Source organism: Sycon ciliatum, chromosome 3 (assembly GCF_964019385.1).
Source record: "Sycon ciliatum chromosome 3, ocSycCili1.1, whole genome shotgun sequence".
Lineage (NCBI taxonomy): Eukaryota > Metazoa > Porifera > Calcarea > Leucosolenida > Sycettidae > Sycon > Sycon ciliatum.
Window position 1 is genome coordinate 31,214,636 of NC_088645.1, and position 17,706 is coordinate 31,232,341.

The 17,706-nt window shown below is 47.6% G+C and overlaps 1 protein-coding gene across 1 annotated transcript in view; it reads right to left on the bottom strand.

The window, feature by feature from the left end:
- LOC135811971 (mucin-5AC-like) overlaps nt 1–17,706 on the bottom strand; it is a 134,341-nt gene that overhangs the window by 101,708 nt on the left and 14,927 nt on the right. The window contains exon 6 of the mRNA XM_065325245.1: nt 308–661. Within this exon, the coding sequence (XP_065181317.1) occupies nt 308–661 (354 nt within the window). The remainder of the gene's footprint in view (nt 1–307; nt 662–17,706) is intronic.

Consider the following 17,706-nt stretch of genomic DNA (forward strand, 5'->3'; position numbering starts at 1 on the left):
AGTGCATACTCCACCAAGAGAGCGAGTGCGCTGGAAAGCCAGTGGATTGGAGAAAAGGGGCTCAGAATGCAAAGGGTTAAAATAGGCCACGTTGTCTGGCTAGTACTGAGAATTTGTCCACTTTGACGGACGGATAAGGGTTAAATGCATCAGAATACCTTTTATATGCCAGGTGACCCTACCTAAAAACTATTATCAAATTGAAGAGAATGCATCACTCCGTCATTCTATGCATAAAAAAACCTTGTGTCTCTGGACCTTTTTTTCTTCTTCCGTTTGGTGGGAGCCTCCTCTAACAAAAACTTACTCTGAATATTACTGGTCTGGATATATTTTTTGGTTTTCAAAGCACTGTTGCAATTAGTTTCCACAAACCCATTCTTAGCAGCAGAGCAATTAAACGGGGGTTGGTTGATATCCGCAGAGAATGTGACGTTGTGATGAGTCTGACCAGTTGTGTAAGTAATGTCATTTAGTATGGTATAGCGAGTCGTTCTACATTCACCATCAGAACAACGGGAGGAAGATTGACCAGGCTGTTCTACACCATTGAGGAGCACTTTCATAGTAGGTTTCGGGTATCCATGTGCATCGCATGAAACTTGGAACATAGCGTTGCCATACAAACTAGGCAAGGTAAAATGTTGAATAGATGGCAATGCTGTGAAGAACAAGAAGGCAATGGAACAAGTAGAAAGATGGGATACGTATCCAAGACTATACTGGAAAGCAAGGTACATAGCCAAAGTAGATAATCCAATCCCCGTGGGATTCTGTCCGCCGTGGACAAAGGGAAATCTCAACACAATCTCATACCATCAAGAGTACATGAGTGTGCAGTCTCAACACAATCTCATACCATCAAGAATACAAGATTGTGCAACTCCACACAATCTCATACCATCAAGAATACAAGAGTGTGCAATCTCAACACAATCTCATACCACCAAGAATACAAGAGTGTGCAATATCAACACAATCTCATACCATCAAGAATACAAGAGTGTGCAATCTCAACACAATCTCATACCATCAAGAATACAAGAGTGTGCAATCTCAACACAATCTCATACCATCAAGAATACATGAGTGTGCAACTCCACACAATCTCATACCATCAAGAATACAAGAGTGTGCAATCTCAACACAATCTCATACCATCAAGAATACAAGAGTGTGCAATCTCAACACAATCTCATACCATCAAGAATACATGAGTGTGCAACTCCACAGATAGCTGCTACAAGTAGCCTGTGCATTTGTTGTGGATCACCGCAGTACATTGTGTTGACGTCACTTTTTTAGACCCTCCAACGCATGTGGTACAAAGCATTGGTATTGAAGCCATGCTTTCCATTGGAGTGGGACTTACATAGGGAGTTTTACTTTTGCTACTTCAAAACGAACATTTATTCAACTTTACTATTTCTTTACCCTTTTTGTGTACTCTCCAGCAGTGCATGACTTGTGCGGTATAACTCATGATCCACAGGAAATGTGACGTGGACAAAACATTCCTCCCCAGCCCAAACCAATCGGAGTTGCACACTCTCGTTTATGAACTCTTGATACCATGCCTATGCAGGGGCGTAGCCAGGATAGTGATCACGGGGGGTGCCACGACTTTCCCCACACAAAAGTACATGCACTTATGTTGGTCCTTTTAAGTTTCATGCACATTATTCTATCCGTGAAATGGGGGGGGGGCAAAATTCGCCCCTAATTTGATGCTGAAAATCAATCAGTAAATGGCAAATCTCCAACCAGGGAGTAGTAATTATTATGATATGAGCCAGGGACTACAGAAACCACCCTATGGCACTTTTTGGCGAAAATTTTTTTTTCTCTCAAAATGTTGGTATGGTATGGTAATGTGCTCAAACAAAATTTCGAGTTGATCTGCGGTGGTAAAATGTGCCTAATCACCTATTTAATAATGGCATATCAATTAAGCGATATAGAGCAAATTTATGCACACAGTTTTGTAATGTTCTTTGTATATCTTCATTCTTGCTAGTTAGGCAGGTCAAATGTATAGTGAACTATGCCCTCAGCTTCCTCCAGTGACGCCTGCGCGCCGTCCACTAAATCTCGGTAGTACTGCCGCTCCTCTTGTGGTAGTGATATATGCGAACGCAGGGCCTGGACACTACATTCCGTCTCTTCCTCTGTACGGGCAACACGTCTCGAGCTTGCTGTGACTCCATGCCGCATGCGTCTTCTTCTTAGGTGGCATATCATCGCCGTCGCTGTCAGCATCGGTGCCGGAATCGCTCGCGGACGACTCGCGGGTGCCAGCGCTGAATCCGTAAAAATTCTCGTCGTCCGATTCAAGCGCCTTCGCATCAGAGACTAGTCGACTCCACACAGAATCGAGCTGCGTCGTCTACTAGATGTTATAGCCATAATCAATCACAGTAAGTGGAGCCTCATGCGTTACTCGACAATCGCTCGAGCTCGGAATCCTTCCCCGAATATCTAAGAGGACAGCTCTGGAGTCTTGTCAAAACAAAAGTGACGAGTTCTGCGCTTCGCTTAACTATTACTTTGAGTCGCGTGACTTTGAAACGTCATGACTTGATTTTGATATCAAACGTCGTAGGGCGGTTTCTATAGTCCCTGGCTCATATTTTAATACTCCCTGCTTCCAACTAATGATGGACCAAGTCCTGGATGCTGCTTTCTCCAGAATTATCACACTCTCCATCGAACTTTTAAAGTGGGATTTCTCGAGCCATGTTTCCTCTTCATGTTGTTTGATAGTGCAGTAAGGCATCTTGATCAAACCTACGCTAAGTTATTCCCCACAAAAACTCAAACTGCACTTCACCATTACTTTCACTCTTCTGCTGCTGTACCCACACTTGCAACACTTAAAAGAAACTGTGCCTTTCCACAACCTCCATCAAGACCAATTAACAGCCAGAACTACATTATACAAAAACATAGCGAGAGTAAACTGCTATGTCTGACACGCGCTTTCCGGCCATAGACCACGTTGCCACTTCCTTGCTTCTACCAACGGCGTGTTTTGTATGATTCCTTGCTTCTAACAGAACATGTGGTGTGTGATGCAAATCATGCGCTGAGCCTGCTGAGGCCTGATGTGACACTGCACAACAGCAGGCATGAAGCGGAGTTCCCTTGACTAGAAATTTCATTGCAAATTGGTCATGAGACAAAAATTAATAGTCAACTGCATGTGGATTGGTTTCAGATACATTGTACTTGCAGGTCTAAACCAGGGAGTAGTACCTACTACTCCCTGGTCTGAACAGGGATCGCTACAGTGTGAGTGCGATGTGCAGAGTGGCACACATGTAATTAGCGGTCTGCGTATACTATACTATGGTCTCTCTCTCTCTCTCTCTCTCTCGAACCAGCCTTGAAACAAGACCGAAATTTTTGAGGGGGACTTTGGCACCCAAAACACCCCCTTGCCTGCGCCCCTGTTATGGGCACCTGTACAAGAGTACTATACACAAGCAGAGACCCCACCCCACATACACACCCACACCAACAAATCTTACCCACCCACACATGCACAACGGTTGAGGAGTGCCCAACACCGTGTGGTGAAGCACGAGCACCCGGTAGGGATGTAGTTAGGGGTCATCAGTACTGTTTGAAATATTAAAAAACCTCCTCGTACAAAAATGGCATGGGTGGTGAAGAAAAACAATACCACTCAAAAGTTAAAGCAGAGTTTTCTGCTCTGGATGATTTTCAGGTTGAAATAGTAGCAGGAGACCCAAACATAAGACATGATAAAATATATTTGGGGAAGCTGTCACCATTGGCTTGGCGGAGATTGTGACGTAAACATGCCAGTAGCAGAGATGTGAGAAAAGCTGATATTTGTTCACCCTGAGAGCACCGCGAGTATGATGGTGAGGTGTCTTCCCCCCCCCCTCCACTCAGTCTGTAGTGCATAAGGCATCTTCTAACTGTTGTCAAATGTCTTTTTGTCTTACTGCTGTTTTATTACCCAATGACCTATCCCTAGAACCAACAGATACCCCTCCAACGACACGGACCACAAAAGCAACTGCCTCAATTGGTGTTTTTTTTAGCCTCTCCTCATCAGCTTTTCAGAACACCTTTCTTGATATCCAAAACGAAACATGACCCTACACATGATGTGTTGTCTATGTTGCACTGTACAAGGCTTTGATATGCACACTGCTGCATCCTGGCCTTCCAGGCATCGAACAGCATCACGCCCACTATTTTCCGTTCACCTTCTAATATAATCTATGGTAGGTCGTCTGGCAGTCGTTGTCGAAGGTGTGCTGGAAGGCCAGTTGTTCACAAAGTGACTTGCTGATGAGTACAAAGCTTGGCCATATTGAGAGAGAGAGAGAGAGAGAGAGAGAGAGAGAGAGAGAGAGAGAGCAAGAGAGAGAGAGAGAGAGAGAGAGAGAGAGAGAGAGAGAGAGAGCACGAGAAAGTGCGAGAGAGTGAGAGAGAGAGAGAGAAAAGGAGAGACAGAGAGAGTAAATAACATTTATAAAGACAGGTAAATCTAACAAATGAGGACTGAGACCTTTACAACAGGGTTTTTACGCCTGAAAGCAGGTGCATGATTTAACAAGCAGGTTGTCAGTCTAGATTTTATGCGCTGAAAAATGCGCAGGATTTTTGTAATGAGATGAAAAGCAGAAATAATAAGAAATAATGAGAAATGATGAAATGAAAGCCTGCTCAACACCTCGCCCAGCCTAGCGAACTGGGAATGGTGGATTAACCTTTTGAGCACGCGTGACATTCTGACACATCATGCACACTGCCACTGTGACACGCGTGACGTTCTAGAACGTCACGAGTCAGTACGGAACTACATCGATTCCGCGTTTCTTCCGTGGCGTGGCATCGAGCTGAACCACACAAAGGTCTCCTAGGATGTACGAGTACAGTAAAAAAATGCGAATCGCTCCGTAAGTTTGTACTGGAGTTACATGCGGGTACATAAATTTCAACATACCAATTTTCATCACTTTTTTTCTTACTATGCTTGTATCCTCGCTGTTCCACTGCAAGTGTATAAATCCTATTGTAGTTTCATCATTCTCTTTAGTCACGAATTCCATTGATAATTGTGACAAGAAAACGTTCTGGAATACATGATTCGTCCCCATGGTTGTGATATGAGTGCGCATTTAGTTATATTCATTGCATTATTAACTTTTGTAATCTTTGTTTTATATCCATTGTTTTATATTTGATATCTGCTTATCCATGCCGGTTCCTTTTTCTTCTTCTCCCCTTCTCCCTTCCTTGCCGTGGTTTGCTAACACCCTCTCTCTTTTGCATTGGCCGGTGTTCTCACTGTGCTATGAGATGCTGTAATAAATAAATAAACGAGCGAGCTTGGAAGCTCAGGGCCCTACGCTATGCTTTTTTTGCCTTGATGACCTAGACAAAAAAAGCATAGGGATGTTATAAATTCTTATTTCTACTTTTTGTTTTTAGACATAACATGGGATTCGAACCCGCACCATCGCCCTGCATGCATTCCCCGATACACTTCGCATCCATACTAATTCTTCCAAGTTGCTTCACGTTATGATCTTGTATTTGAAAGCCCTATTTGAATATGTATTGTGGCCAGCCGTCTTTGATTGTAAGGTACGGTACGGGATAGGAACGGGACAGGAACGGGACAGGAACGGGACAGGTGCGGGACAGGTACGGGACACATACGGTCAAGGGTAATACGACACCGTCTACCGCCTTGATGACGGCAAAAAAAAAGAAAAGGGATGTTTTAAATTTTTCAATTCTCCTATTTTTTTAGGCATTACCTGGGATTCGAACCCACACTATCGCCCTACATGCATTCCCCCATACACTTCGCATTCATACTCATTCTTCCAAGTTGCTTCACGTTATGATCTTGCGTTTGAAAGCCCTATTTGAATATTGCGGCCGGCAGTATGTGGTCAGCTGTGTTTGATGGTACGGTACGGTACGGGACAGATACGGGATAGCGCCAGGCGTGACACAATAACACAAACACACAAACAAACAAACACCAAATTGAAGCTGTGTGGACCCTGGCTAGCGTAAGACGTTACTGTTTAAGTTACTGAAGTAACGTCTTCTGCAAAGCTATGGGAATAAATAAATGAGCCTGTATCAGCAAAAACCATCACATTTGCAAAATTTTCAAAAAATATATTTTGTGCTCCAAATTGATCCACAACCACTAATAACCAGTCTCAAGAAATTTTAGATCAATCGCAGCACAGTAAGTGACCAAAAAATGCGGTACACCACATCGCTGTAAGGCAAATGTTGGAAGTGGCATTTCTGTGTAGAATGCAAGTATGAGCGTTGGTATGTGTCTGATCCTGTTAGCCATTGCCATCACTCAGCCGGCTAACAAGGAGGAATTTTATAGTCCTTCGGGTGTACTCCGACACTGGCTTGTCCAAGTAAATGATTGGCTTCACTGACTATCGCGCAGCTAACGGCATATGGCCAAGTTCCAGGGGCTGATATTGCATCCACACCAGGCTCTGCACTGATGCTCTCCAAGCCCTTCACTTCCATGAAAACATATCTGCACACACGGAGTGCAATCACAGTAGCTGTGACTGCTCAGCAGACAGGCTCATGAGCATGAGGTACGTACTAGGTGCAGATACATTCTATGGTTACCTGACCCTACAGGAACATATTTTTGGAATTTTTTTGGGAGCTGCTGCATGGACCAAATTAATGTTTCAAGTTGCTCAGCATCCTAGCCAACGAAGCAGATCTTGTCTGGCACTAGCTCTCGGTGCTCTTCCAGTCGTGAATCGAGACGCCTTTGCTCTGCATCGTTACTGTCGATATCCGACAAACTTACTAGTGAAGGAGTCGCTCATCGCTCAACAATATCCACTCGAGTCATCGTCATTCTCATCAGCGCTGCTTTCTTCTACACGAAGTCTGCAGCCTCGCCGAGTCGCTTTGCGGCAGGAGAGTGGTCCTCTGGAGCTCCGCGGCTTTCACCTGACTCCCTTGATGAGCAATTGCCATTCCAGTCATCACCAAAAAATGTTGTATCGTGATTGGCGGCGACAACGATCGATGCGTGTGCGATGCTCGTGCCCTTTATCGTACCTATTTGCCAGCTAAACTCAGGTACGTGAGTTTTCCCAGCCGTGTCTCCTCACTTGCCTGGGGCTTGCCTTCCTCCTTCCTTCCTTCCTTCGCCCACTGCCACGATTGGCTATGTGTCCCCAAACGGGGCGACTTGGAGGAGTGCTGTCTCCGGGACGCGGCATGAGGCCCTGCGAGTCCGGCGGGACGTGAACGGCTGTTTCACTGTTTGTTTTTTGCCTTTGCGGAGCGACGGGAGGTGCAACTATGTCTAGCGATGTCTTGAGGACGGCTGAAACGGCGTGTGCAGACCGTACACAGGAGTGGTTTCACGGCAGGTTGTACACGAGAGCATACCACACTGTAGACTCCATCCTGACACCTGGTTCTCCACTCAGACCTATCATCTGCTGTTTCAAGCCACTCATTCATGCCAATGGACACCGCCGTCAGGTCATGTTTGATTGGGTCTTTCCACCTCTTCCGGGGGCCATGTGGAGGTCGTTTAGACGGCAAGGCACCAAAGAGCAATTGGCGGGGAATACAGTCATCCATGCGAGCCAGGTGGCCCAGCCATTGGAGACGACGGCGCCGGACCTTGTCAGAGACCTGCTCCATGTCACCCCACCACTGCCGTACCTGAAGGGTTGTCACGTGCTCGTCCATCTGGCGTGCCCGACTGATGCCCAGGACCATGCGTATAGATCGCAGGTGAAACGACTCCAGACGCTGGAGATCCCGTTGCCTCGGTGTCCAGTTCTCAGCACCATAGAGGAGTACTGCAAACACAGTGACTCCGTACACAACACGCTTGAGACCGATAGGAAACTCCGAGTTCGCAAACACAGCTTTCTTCAATGCGCCAAATGCACCCGAAGCCGCGGCGATCCTGCGAGAGACATCAAAGCTACTCCTAGCATCAGGAGTGATCTGGCAGCCAAGATAGCGAAAGCTGTCCACGCATTCGACGGTTCCACCCAAAGGCAACATATCCGACGCCACCACACCAACGCCCATAGGCATGAACTTAGTTTTGCTCAGATTGGCTGACAGGCCAAAAGATGCTGCAACCTGTCGAAACGTGGCCAAGGCCCTTTCAGCACCGCCGTAGGTTTTGGCGAACAGTGACGAATCGTCCGCAAACTGACACTCCGTGATAGTCACCCTGCGACACTCTCTGAGACGCGTATTGAACAAGCAGTCTCTGCGAAACTGCGACACCTGGATACCGATATCCTCGTCATGGGCGATGGTAGCATGCCACTTTTCCACAACCGCACCCATGAATAAGTTGAACAGGATCGGGGCCATAGTGCATCCCTGACGTAGGCCATTTCCCACCGGGAAAGGGTCAAGCAGATCTGCGCCGAGACAAATGGATGCAGACATGCCTTCATGGAACGACCGAATGATGGAGATCAGCTTATCCGGCACGCCGAGCCTGGAGAGAACCCTCCACATGGCTGCTCTAGGTACTGAATCGTATGCTTTGCGCAAGTCGATGAACACCGCAAAGCCCTTTGATGAATGCTCATGCAATTTCTCGGCAACCTGGCGTACTGAGAACACCATGTCTGACCATCCCCTACCACGGCGAAAACCACACTGGGAGTCAGGCAGGTATTCCTCTCCAACCAGCTGCAGGCGATCCGCTATTATTCTTGCCACCAGCTTGCCGACCACGTCTAGAAGCGCGATGCCTCGCCAGTTACCACAGTCACTAAGATCACCTTTCTTGGGAATTGGGATTAAGATGGCGTCTGCCCAATCCTGAGGAACCCTTTCCGTCCGCCAAACTTCAGCCAACAACATCTCCAACCTAGGCACCAGTTCAGAGCCGCACTTGAGCATCTCCGCTGTTATCTCTGATCGGCCACATGCTTTGCCATTTTGAAGAGCTCGCATAGCACGGTGTATCTCGCTGCAGGCTGGGGCGTTCTCAAGGTCAAGCCGAATCGGTAGCTGCCCAATGGAATCAATGGCATCTGGGACAAAATCACTGATCACGTTTAGGACGCCGTCAAAATGCTCCCGCCATCGCGTACCTGTTGCCTCTGGTGTCTCGCACACAACACCCTGCGCATTCTTGATAGCAGCTGTCTTGCGGGGCTGCAATCCATCAAGTGCAGTCTGGATCCTCTTGATGCACTCCCAGCCTCCCTTAGATGTTAGACTAAAGCATTCCCGAGCCTGCTTTCTCAGCCAGTCCTGCTTTGCTTGACGAACGATACGGCGAGCTGAACTTCGGGCCTTCTTGTACAGCTTCTGATCACTTGCCCTGTTGGTCGACATCCAAGCTCAGTAGCAATCGTCTCGCTCACGGAGGGCAGCCTCAATCTTCGGTCGATTGTCCAGGAACCAGTCTGGTTGTTTGCGCCGCCCTCTGCCAAGGCATTTCTGAGCGACGTCCGCCACCGTAGTTTTCAACGCAGCCCAGCATCCGTCCACAGATAGCTCATCTGGCCAGTTCTGAACCAAGGCAGCATCAAGACTAGTGGAATATTTTGCTCGCACTTCATCATTGGAGGGAGCCGTTAGGACTGCGGAAGCGATGGGTTTGTTGGCTGGTTTACTTTGCCTGCGGAAACTGGGCACCGCCGCCAAGCGGTATGTCATGGCAAGGAACTTATGGTCGGTGTCACACTCCGCAGAGCGGAGAACTTGACAATCCAGACATTGACGCTGACATGACTCTGGAATAATGCAGTAGTCGATACAATGAGGCTGCCCATACCTGGGATGGTGCCACGTGTGCTTGTGGATGTCCTTCTTCTTGAACCAGGTGTTGCAGATGAGCGCACTGTTTCTGGCCAGGAAGTTTAGTAAATCCTCTCCAGAAGAATTCATGACGCCATGTCCATGTGTACCCCTTACGCGGCTCCACTCGTCTCCAGTAGTACCAACACCAACACGAGCATTGAAATCGCCGAGTATGACACACTGGTCACTCTTGGGTACACTATCAAGGAAGGACTGCAAACTTTCATAGAACGCAGCTTTCTCCTCACGTGATCTACTGAATGTTGGTGCATACGCAACAGCGATATGAATGCAAGATACTGAACGATTACGACCACATTCGAACTTTACCTTCGCGGAGACAAGTCGCGAGCTGTGTCCTTTCCATTCCTAACCGCCGCTGACAAAGGCGTCTTTGCACTTTCCGCGCAGCACTATCGCCACACCTTCACCACGACGTCCAGAGTCATCCGCCGTTGAAGTAGGGCGTCCACTCGCCAACACGAGAGAGTCGCCAACGCTGTACTGAGCCGTGCCAAACCAAAGGGTCTCCTGCAGACCTGCGATATCCACTCCGAAACGTCCAAGCTGCCGACAAACCAGGTCAATTTTCTTCTCCTCCCGCAACAAATGTTTTGATTTTTTTTGAAATTTTGAAGCCGTATTCACGTCGCCGTCGGACTCAACAAGAGTCCTCACATTCCAGGTTCCCAGGGACAGCACGAACCTCCGAGCGGCTGGTGCATGCTGCGAGCTAAGCTCTGAGCGGGGGTTTGGAACTCCTCCGCGCTCAGGCGGACGAGGGTCAGCGCGAGTGGTCATATCCGAGGTGACCATGTTGTCGACGCTGAATTGTCCTCGTCCGCGGCAGCAAGATGACGGCTGCCTCGCTCAGCACAGCTACTCTACTTACTGTGAGTCTATAACTCACCTGGGCTGGCCCCAGCCGGAGCTGGAGACCAGCCCGTAGAAGAAAACTTCTAAAAAAACCGGAGCTCAAAAATCTCCTTCCACTCACCTCCAGCACAACACCATACTTGCCTAGCTAGCTAGTCACTGACAAACAAAAAAAAACACGGGCTTGTCAGGCGTAAAGAAAGACTAGTGACAAGAAAGACAGAAAGGTGATGGGTAGTTGTTAGGTCCGCGACTTTCCTTTCGCTCGACTTCAACGTCACTTTTTGATCAACTTGATATCAAACACAAGTGATGGTTTTCACTGATCCGGGCTCAAATATCCAAAACAAAAACAGTTCTGTGTTCAGGATACATCAAAGAATCGTTTGAAATCATGTTCACATAGAGTGAATTTAAAAAAGGTTAAGAACCCGGGTTCAACGCTCAAGCAAGCGCTCTCCACTCCAGGTGTTCCCGGCAGCTGATAGGAACTCATATGGGGAAATTATAGAAAAGAAATAATGAGATAAAGAGAGTATATTTCAACGTACGTCAATAAACGGAGTCCCACAGACAGTACAATACCTCAGAAATGTGGATCTTCCGACCAGTGTTTTTGTTGACGTCGCAACCAGATTATATACATGTAGCTGCTTTGCAGAGACGTCTTACAGCAAAAATGACAAATAAATTTTATTCTTCGATTAGAAAACCCAAGCGCTTTCAGAGCCCTTCAAAGAGAGTCTGGGATGAAACCACGCACACCAACCTCGGTTGAAAAAGAAACGAACTGCCACTCGTTTGCTCCGCATTGATCAGCCACATCCGCATAACACCTGTCCTTCCGCGAGTTACTGACACTGAATCTGCCCTCAGCACAAACTGTCAACTCCATCCAGAATACAATCCTACGACTCGTAGTGTACAGAACTATATCTGGTCTTAGGGTGATAGAGAGAGAGAGAGAGAGAGAGAGAGAGAGAGAGAGAGAGAGAGAGAGAGAGAGAGAGAGAGAGAGAGAGAGAGAGAGAGAGAGAGAGAGAGAGAGCGAGAGAGAGAGAGAGCGAGAGAGAGAGCGAGAGAGAGAGAGAGAGAGAGAGAGAGAGAGAGAGAGAGAGAGAGAGAGAGAGAGAGAGAGAGAGAGAGAGAGAGAGAGAGAGAGAGAGAACGAGAGAACGAGAGAGAGAGAGAGAGAGAGAGAGAGAACGAGAGAGAGAGAGAGAGAGATGGAGAGAGAAAAAAGAGAGAGAAAGAGAAAGAGAGGGAGGAGAGCCGGCGGGGAGAGAGAGCCGGCAGGTAGAGAGAAAGAGAGAGAGAGAGAAAGAGAGAGAGAGAGACAGAGAGGGAGAGAGAAAGAGAGAGAGTGTTGTGTCCTACCCCAGGTGGGTTCTACTCGGACTCGTCCAGCTCGATCACACACACACTCGAGGCCATTACAGATTTCAGTTCGTCTCAAACTCCATATCCGAAAAAGACCAAGCTCACGTGCGAGCATGCGCACTACATACATATGGTCCATGTCCAGGACATGACAATTTCCCCCTCACTAGTTGAGGCGAAGCATCTAGAACTATGCAATAGTAAACATCTCAAGATGCAATCACAAAACTCACAACTGCCGAGACATAATATTTCATGATACACTATACACCATATATACACCATAAATATATAATTATATACAATATCCAGCAGAGTCCAAAATATATCATTAAAACTCCACAGACTAGAGTAGGTCTATATGAACTGTGTGTTCTGAACGTCAATCCTTGAAACGAACTGGTCGAACAGTAGCGCGGGTTGACCGTCGTTCAGCTTGCGGTGACGACGTCTTGCTGTAGCTGGCACGTGAAGTGCTAACCGACGCAGACTCACTAGTACCGGTTGTTGCTGAGACCGGCGCGCCTAGCTCCGCTGCCGTGACACTGGCGTCGTTGTTGCTGAGTGACGGAACCTGAGCTGTTAAACTTGCTCCACTCTGCTCAGACGCCCCTGCATCGAACTGAGGGATTTGCCGAGGACGGAGCTGGTTGCGATGGCGTTTCCACATTGCATCACCGACTTGTATCTGATACGTCATCGGACTGAGAACTGCCGTGACCACGGCTGGGGCCCACTTATCTCCTCCTTTGCCCAAATTCAAAGCCAGGACAGCTTGGCCGCACTGAAATTCCGGCATGTGCTCCAGATTGTTCTCGTAAACCTCCACGCCCTTACGCCCTTCCATTTTCAAACGATCATATTTGATGCGAGGTTGTCGCCCCATCAACATCTCGGCCGGTGTTTTTCCATTCGCCTGTGGGGTAGTACGATGCGAGAGCAAAAACCTCTGCAACTTTGAGTGAAGTTGCCCTGGTTCCTCATCCATGACTTTCATTTTGCTCTTGAAAAACCCCACGTACCGTTCTGCCATTCCATTGGTGGCCGGATGGCCAGGAGCGGTACACGTGTGATGAATTCCATTCTTCCGCAAGAACGTTTGAAATTCATCGCTTGTGAACTGTGACCCATTATCCGTGACGATATGGTTTGGCAGGCCGAAAATAGCAAACACGCGTTGCAAAGCCATTATTGTTGACGCTGACGTAGCATGGGACGACGGAATAACGTCAATGTACTTGGAGTACGCATCCACCAATACCAGGAACATTTTGCCGAGAAACGGTCCTGCAAAGTCGACATGCAGTCTCTGCCACGGTCCTGCCGGCCATGTCCAAGTTGCAAACTCTTTCGGGGGATTCTTGGCATTGAGTTGACATAGGGCACACTGCTTGACCGTCGACTCGATATCTTCGTCGATTTTAGGCCACCAAACGTATCTCCGAGCCAACCGTTTCATTCTCACTACCCCAGAGTGTTCTGAGTGTAGGTCATTGAGTAGGATTACTCTCAGGGAGTCGGGCATGACCACCCTTCCATTCCATAAAAGGATGTTGTCCTCCACTGACAGTTCCCACCGTTTAGCAAAGTAAGGAAAGAGTTCTGGCTCTGACACTTCCTCCCAACCATTAATCGTGAAATGGAGTACCTTCTTCAGGACGACATCCCGTTTCGTTTCCGCCGCTACAGTAGCAGCCCTGATGATTTCAGATTCTTCTTGAACAAACAACACCTGTTGTTCAACCATTTCATCACGAGTAGGATCGCCACTCATTGGCTTGCGCGACAAATAGTCCGCAAATACATTCTTTCTGCCCGGAATGTACTCCATTGAGTAGTTGTATGCCGACAAAACCATCTTCCATTTTTTCAGCCTCGAAGATACCAGAGTAGGTACTTTCTCTGTGCAGCCGAACAATTTGAGTAATGGCTGATGATCCGTTCTCAGCATGAACGTCCGTCCCAACAGATATTGACGAAATTTGGTAACTCCAAACACCAACGCCAACGCCTCCCGTTCGATATTGGAGTAGTTCTTCTCCGCTGACGAGAGAACACGAGACCCGTACGCTACAGGACGAAGCTCGCCCGATTCGTCCTTCTGAAACATTACCGCACCGAGACCAATGCCCGAAGCATCCGTTTGAAGGATCAGATCTTTCTCCGAGGAATAGTGAATGAGTACTTCACTGGAACACAGTGCAGCCTTGATTCGAGAAAATGCATTCTGCTCATTTTCCTCCCATTGCCATTCAGCAGATTTCTTCACCAGATTGTACAGAGGTACCATTATTGTTGCGAAATGAGGTATGAACCGTCGCAAGAAATTCGCCGTTCCAATGAATGATTGAAGCTCGTTAACATTCGAAGGAGCCTTAGCGTCCCGCATTGCCTCAATCTTATCCGCTGTGGGAGCCACACCAGCACTAGAAATCGTGTGACCCAGGTAGGAAATCTCATCCATCATGAAATGAAACTTACTGGGATTAAGCTTCATCCCGGCCTCCTGTAGGCGACGTAGTACCCTGATCAGGTTGTTGTGGTGTTCATCCTCATCCTTCCCAGTAATCAGGATGTCATCCACATAGACGATGCACCCAGGCAGATCTGCCAATATGGATTCCATTGTGCGTTGGAAAATTGCCACTGCCGAGTGAATGCCAAACGGCAATCTCACGTATTCATACAACCCCTTGTGAGTAGAGATTGTCGTGTACGGCCGAGAAGCTGGATCAAGCTCCAGTTGGTGATAGGCTTGGGAGAGATCCAATTTGGTAAATTTATCTCCCCCCGACAATTTCGCTAACATTTCCTCAATAGTAGGTAGCGGGTAGTGCTCCAAATCAGACTTGGCATTGATTGAGCGAGAGTAATCAGCACAAATTCGGATACTACCATCCGATTTCAGTACTGGCACAGTAGGCGATGCCCATTTGGAGTGCTCAACTTTGCGAATAACTCCCTCTGCTTCCAATTTCTCCAAAGCCTCCTCGTACTTCTCCGTGATAGAGAACGGTACGGGACGCGCCTTGTGGAAAATTGGATCAGAATCATCCACTCTCAGGGTGATTTGAGCCGACCTCAGCTTGCCAACCTGAGTCGTATCGAATAGCTCCTCAAATTCCTCAATGAGAGCTCTCCTCCTACCATCCATTTGAACATGATTGACATTGACAATCTGTTTCCACGGTAGAGTAAATTGGGACAACATATCCCTGCCCAACAATGACGGACCACCATTATCCACCACACGGAGTAGTGTTGGTTTCTCCACACCATCAATGCTGACATTGAACTTCCCTTCACCAATACATTTGATTTCTGCCCCAGAAAAACCGGTCATGCGTACACTCGGTTTGGTTAAATTTGTACGAGACACCCCAAGTGACTCAAAATCATGGACAGAAATGATTGAAATGCCACTGCCCGTGTCGATTTCCATTACAACAGGAACATCATTCACAGCAATTTCCAATTTGTAGGAGGGCACAGATTTGCTCTTCAATTCGCCCTGATCCGAAATGTGGAACATTGGCATGCACTCAAGATCAGCAGATTCATGCTCACCTGCGTCATCAGTCACAACATTGTGCACCGACGCGCCTGACGTGGATTTCTGCCGACAAACACGCTCCAAGTGCCCCTTCCTGTGGCAGTGACGACACTCAGTGGCCTTGTGTTTGCACTTATCCGCCAAGTGTTGAGTAGACCCACAGCGGTAGCACAATCTCTGCTCTCGAGATTGATGAGATTGACGAGAAACACCAGACTGCGGCTGCGAACGCGATTCCACTGGCCGGTGATTCACCTTGTGCACTTCCTGCTGAGAGGTCAGCTGCACGGCTGCGCGCGCCGCCGATTCCTGCGTCAAAGCTAGTTTGACGATGTCATTGAACGACTGTGCCGAAGCCGGAGAAGTATCTTCTTTCGTCAATAAGAAATTTCGAGTGGATGAGCTGCTCAAGCCAGCAATAAACTGGTCTCGAAGCGCTCGATCGAGGTGATCAGCAAACTCACACCTCACAGCCAATCTCTTCAGACGAATGATGAAATCCGCAGTCGACTCATTTTCCTTCTGCTTCAACTGATGGAAATTGAACGTCGCCGAAACTTGCGAAATTGCAGGTTGAAAATACTTCCTCAAAAGATCGCAAATCTCCGACAGTTTCTTGTCAGCTACTTTCGCTGGCAGACAGAGGCTCCTCAAAATCGAGTAGACTTCCGCAGACAGCAAACTCACTAATACAGCCTTCCTTTTCTTGCTGGCAGCCAACTTGTCTGCAGCATTGGCCGAAGCAGCCACGGTTCCAATATCATTGGCAAAGAAATAGAATTCAAGTCTTTCCTCAAACTCTTCAAAGTCGCCGCCGGTAAACGGCTGAAGCGATGATATCCGAGCCATATCTTCGTCGCCAGTTGTTGTGTCCTACCCCAGGTGGGTTCTACTCGGACTCATCCAGCTCGATCACACACACACTCGAGGCCATTACAGATTTCAGTTCGTCTCAAACTCCATATCCGAAAAAGACCAAGCTCACGTGCGAGCATGCGCACTACATACATATGGTCCATGTCCAGGACATGACAGAGAGAGAGAGAGAGAGAGAGAGAGAGAGAGAGAGAGAGAGAGAGAGAGAGAGAGAGAGAGAGAGAGAGAGAGAGAGAGAGAGACAGAGAGAGAGACAGATAGAGACAGATAGAGACTGAGAGGGACAGAGAGAGAGACAGGGAAAGAGAGGCAGAGAGAGAGAGAGACAGAGAGAGAAAGACAGAGACAGTTACATTTATAAAGACAGGTAAGTCTAACAAATGAGGACTGAGACCTCTACAACAGGGTTTTATGCCTGAAAGCAGGCGCATGATTTAACATGCAGGTTGTCAGTCTAGATTATATGCGCAGATGGACAAAAAAATGCGCAGAATTTTTGTAATGAGATGAAAAGCAGAAAAATAAGAAATAATAAGAAAAGATGAAATGAAAGCCTGCTCAAAACCCCACCCAGCCTTGCGAACTGGGTATGGTGGATTAATAACCCGGTTCAACGCTCGAGCAAGCGCTCTCCACTCAAGGTGTTCACAGCAACTGATAGGAACTCATATGGGGAAATTATTGAAAAGAAATACTTCCTCCGCATCATCGAAATTGTCGCAGTTTGACTAGTGACTTGTCACTTGTAACTGACAACTCCATAAGCTAAGCCATTCAAAATTGTTACACAGTACGATAGTCTGAAGACTAGAGTAACGTTCCAGGACAGTTGGACTGAGAGTTTTCATGCAGAGATGAAGTCCTCAGCGTCGCTGATGTCAATGGACGCAAAAATATCGTTCCGAAATATTTCAAGGAAGGTTGAAAGTTGGTCGCGCCTAATCTCAAAAACAGTGATGAGGCTTGAGTGAATGGCCATCAGCACGAGAAATGTGCAGGCTGCAACGCCTGACTGATCTCAGCGAGTCGAAATTACCATCGCAGCGACATCAGCGAAGAAATTGCCTCTAGTTCAAAAATTCCAGGTTCCAATAACAGAAAATAGACCATTGCCGTCACCCTATACTGATGACTGTCGCCTATGTTCAATTCCTTGCCTCTGGTACGAGTGC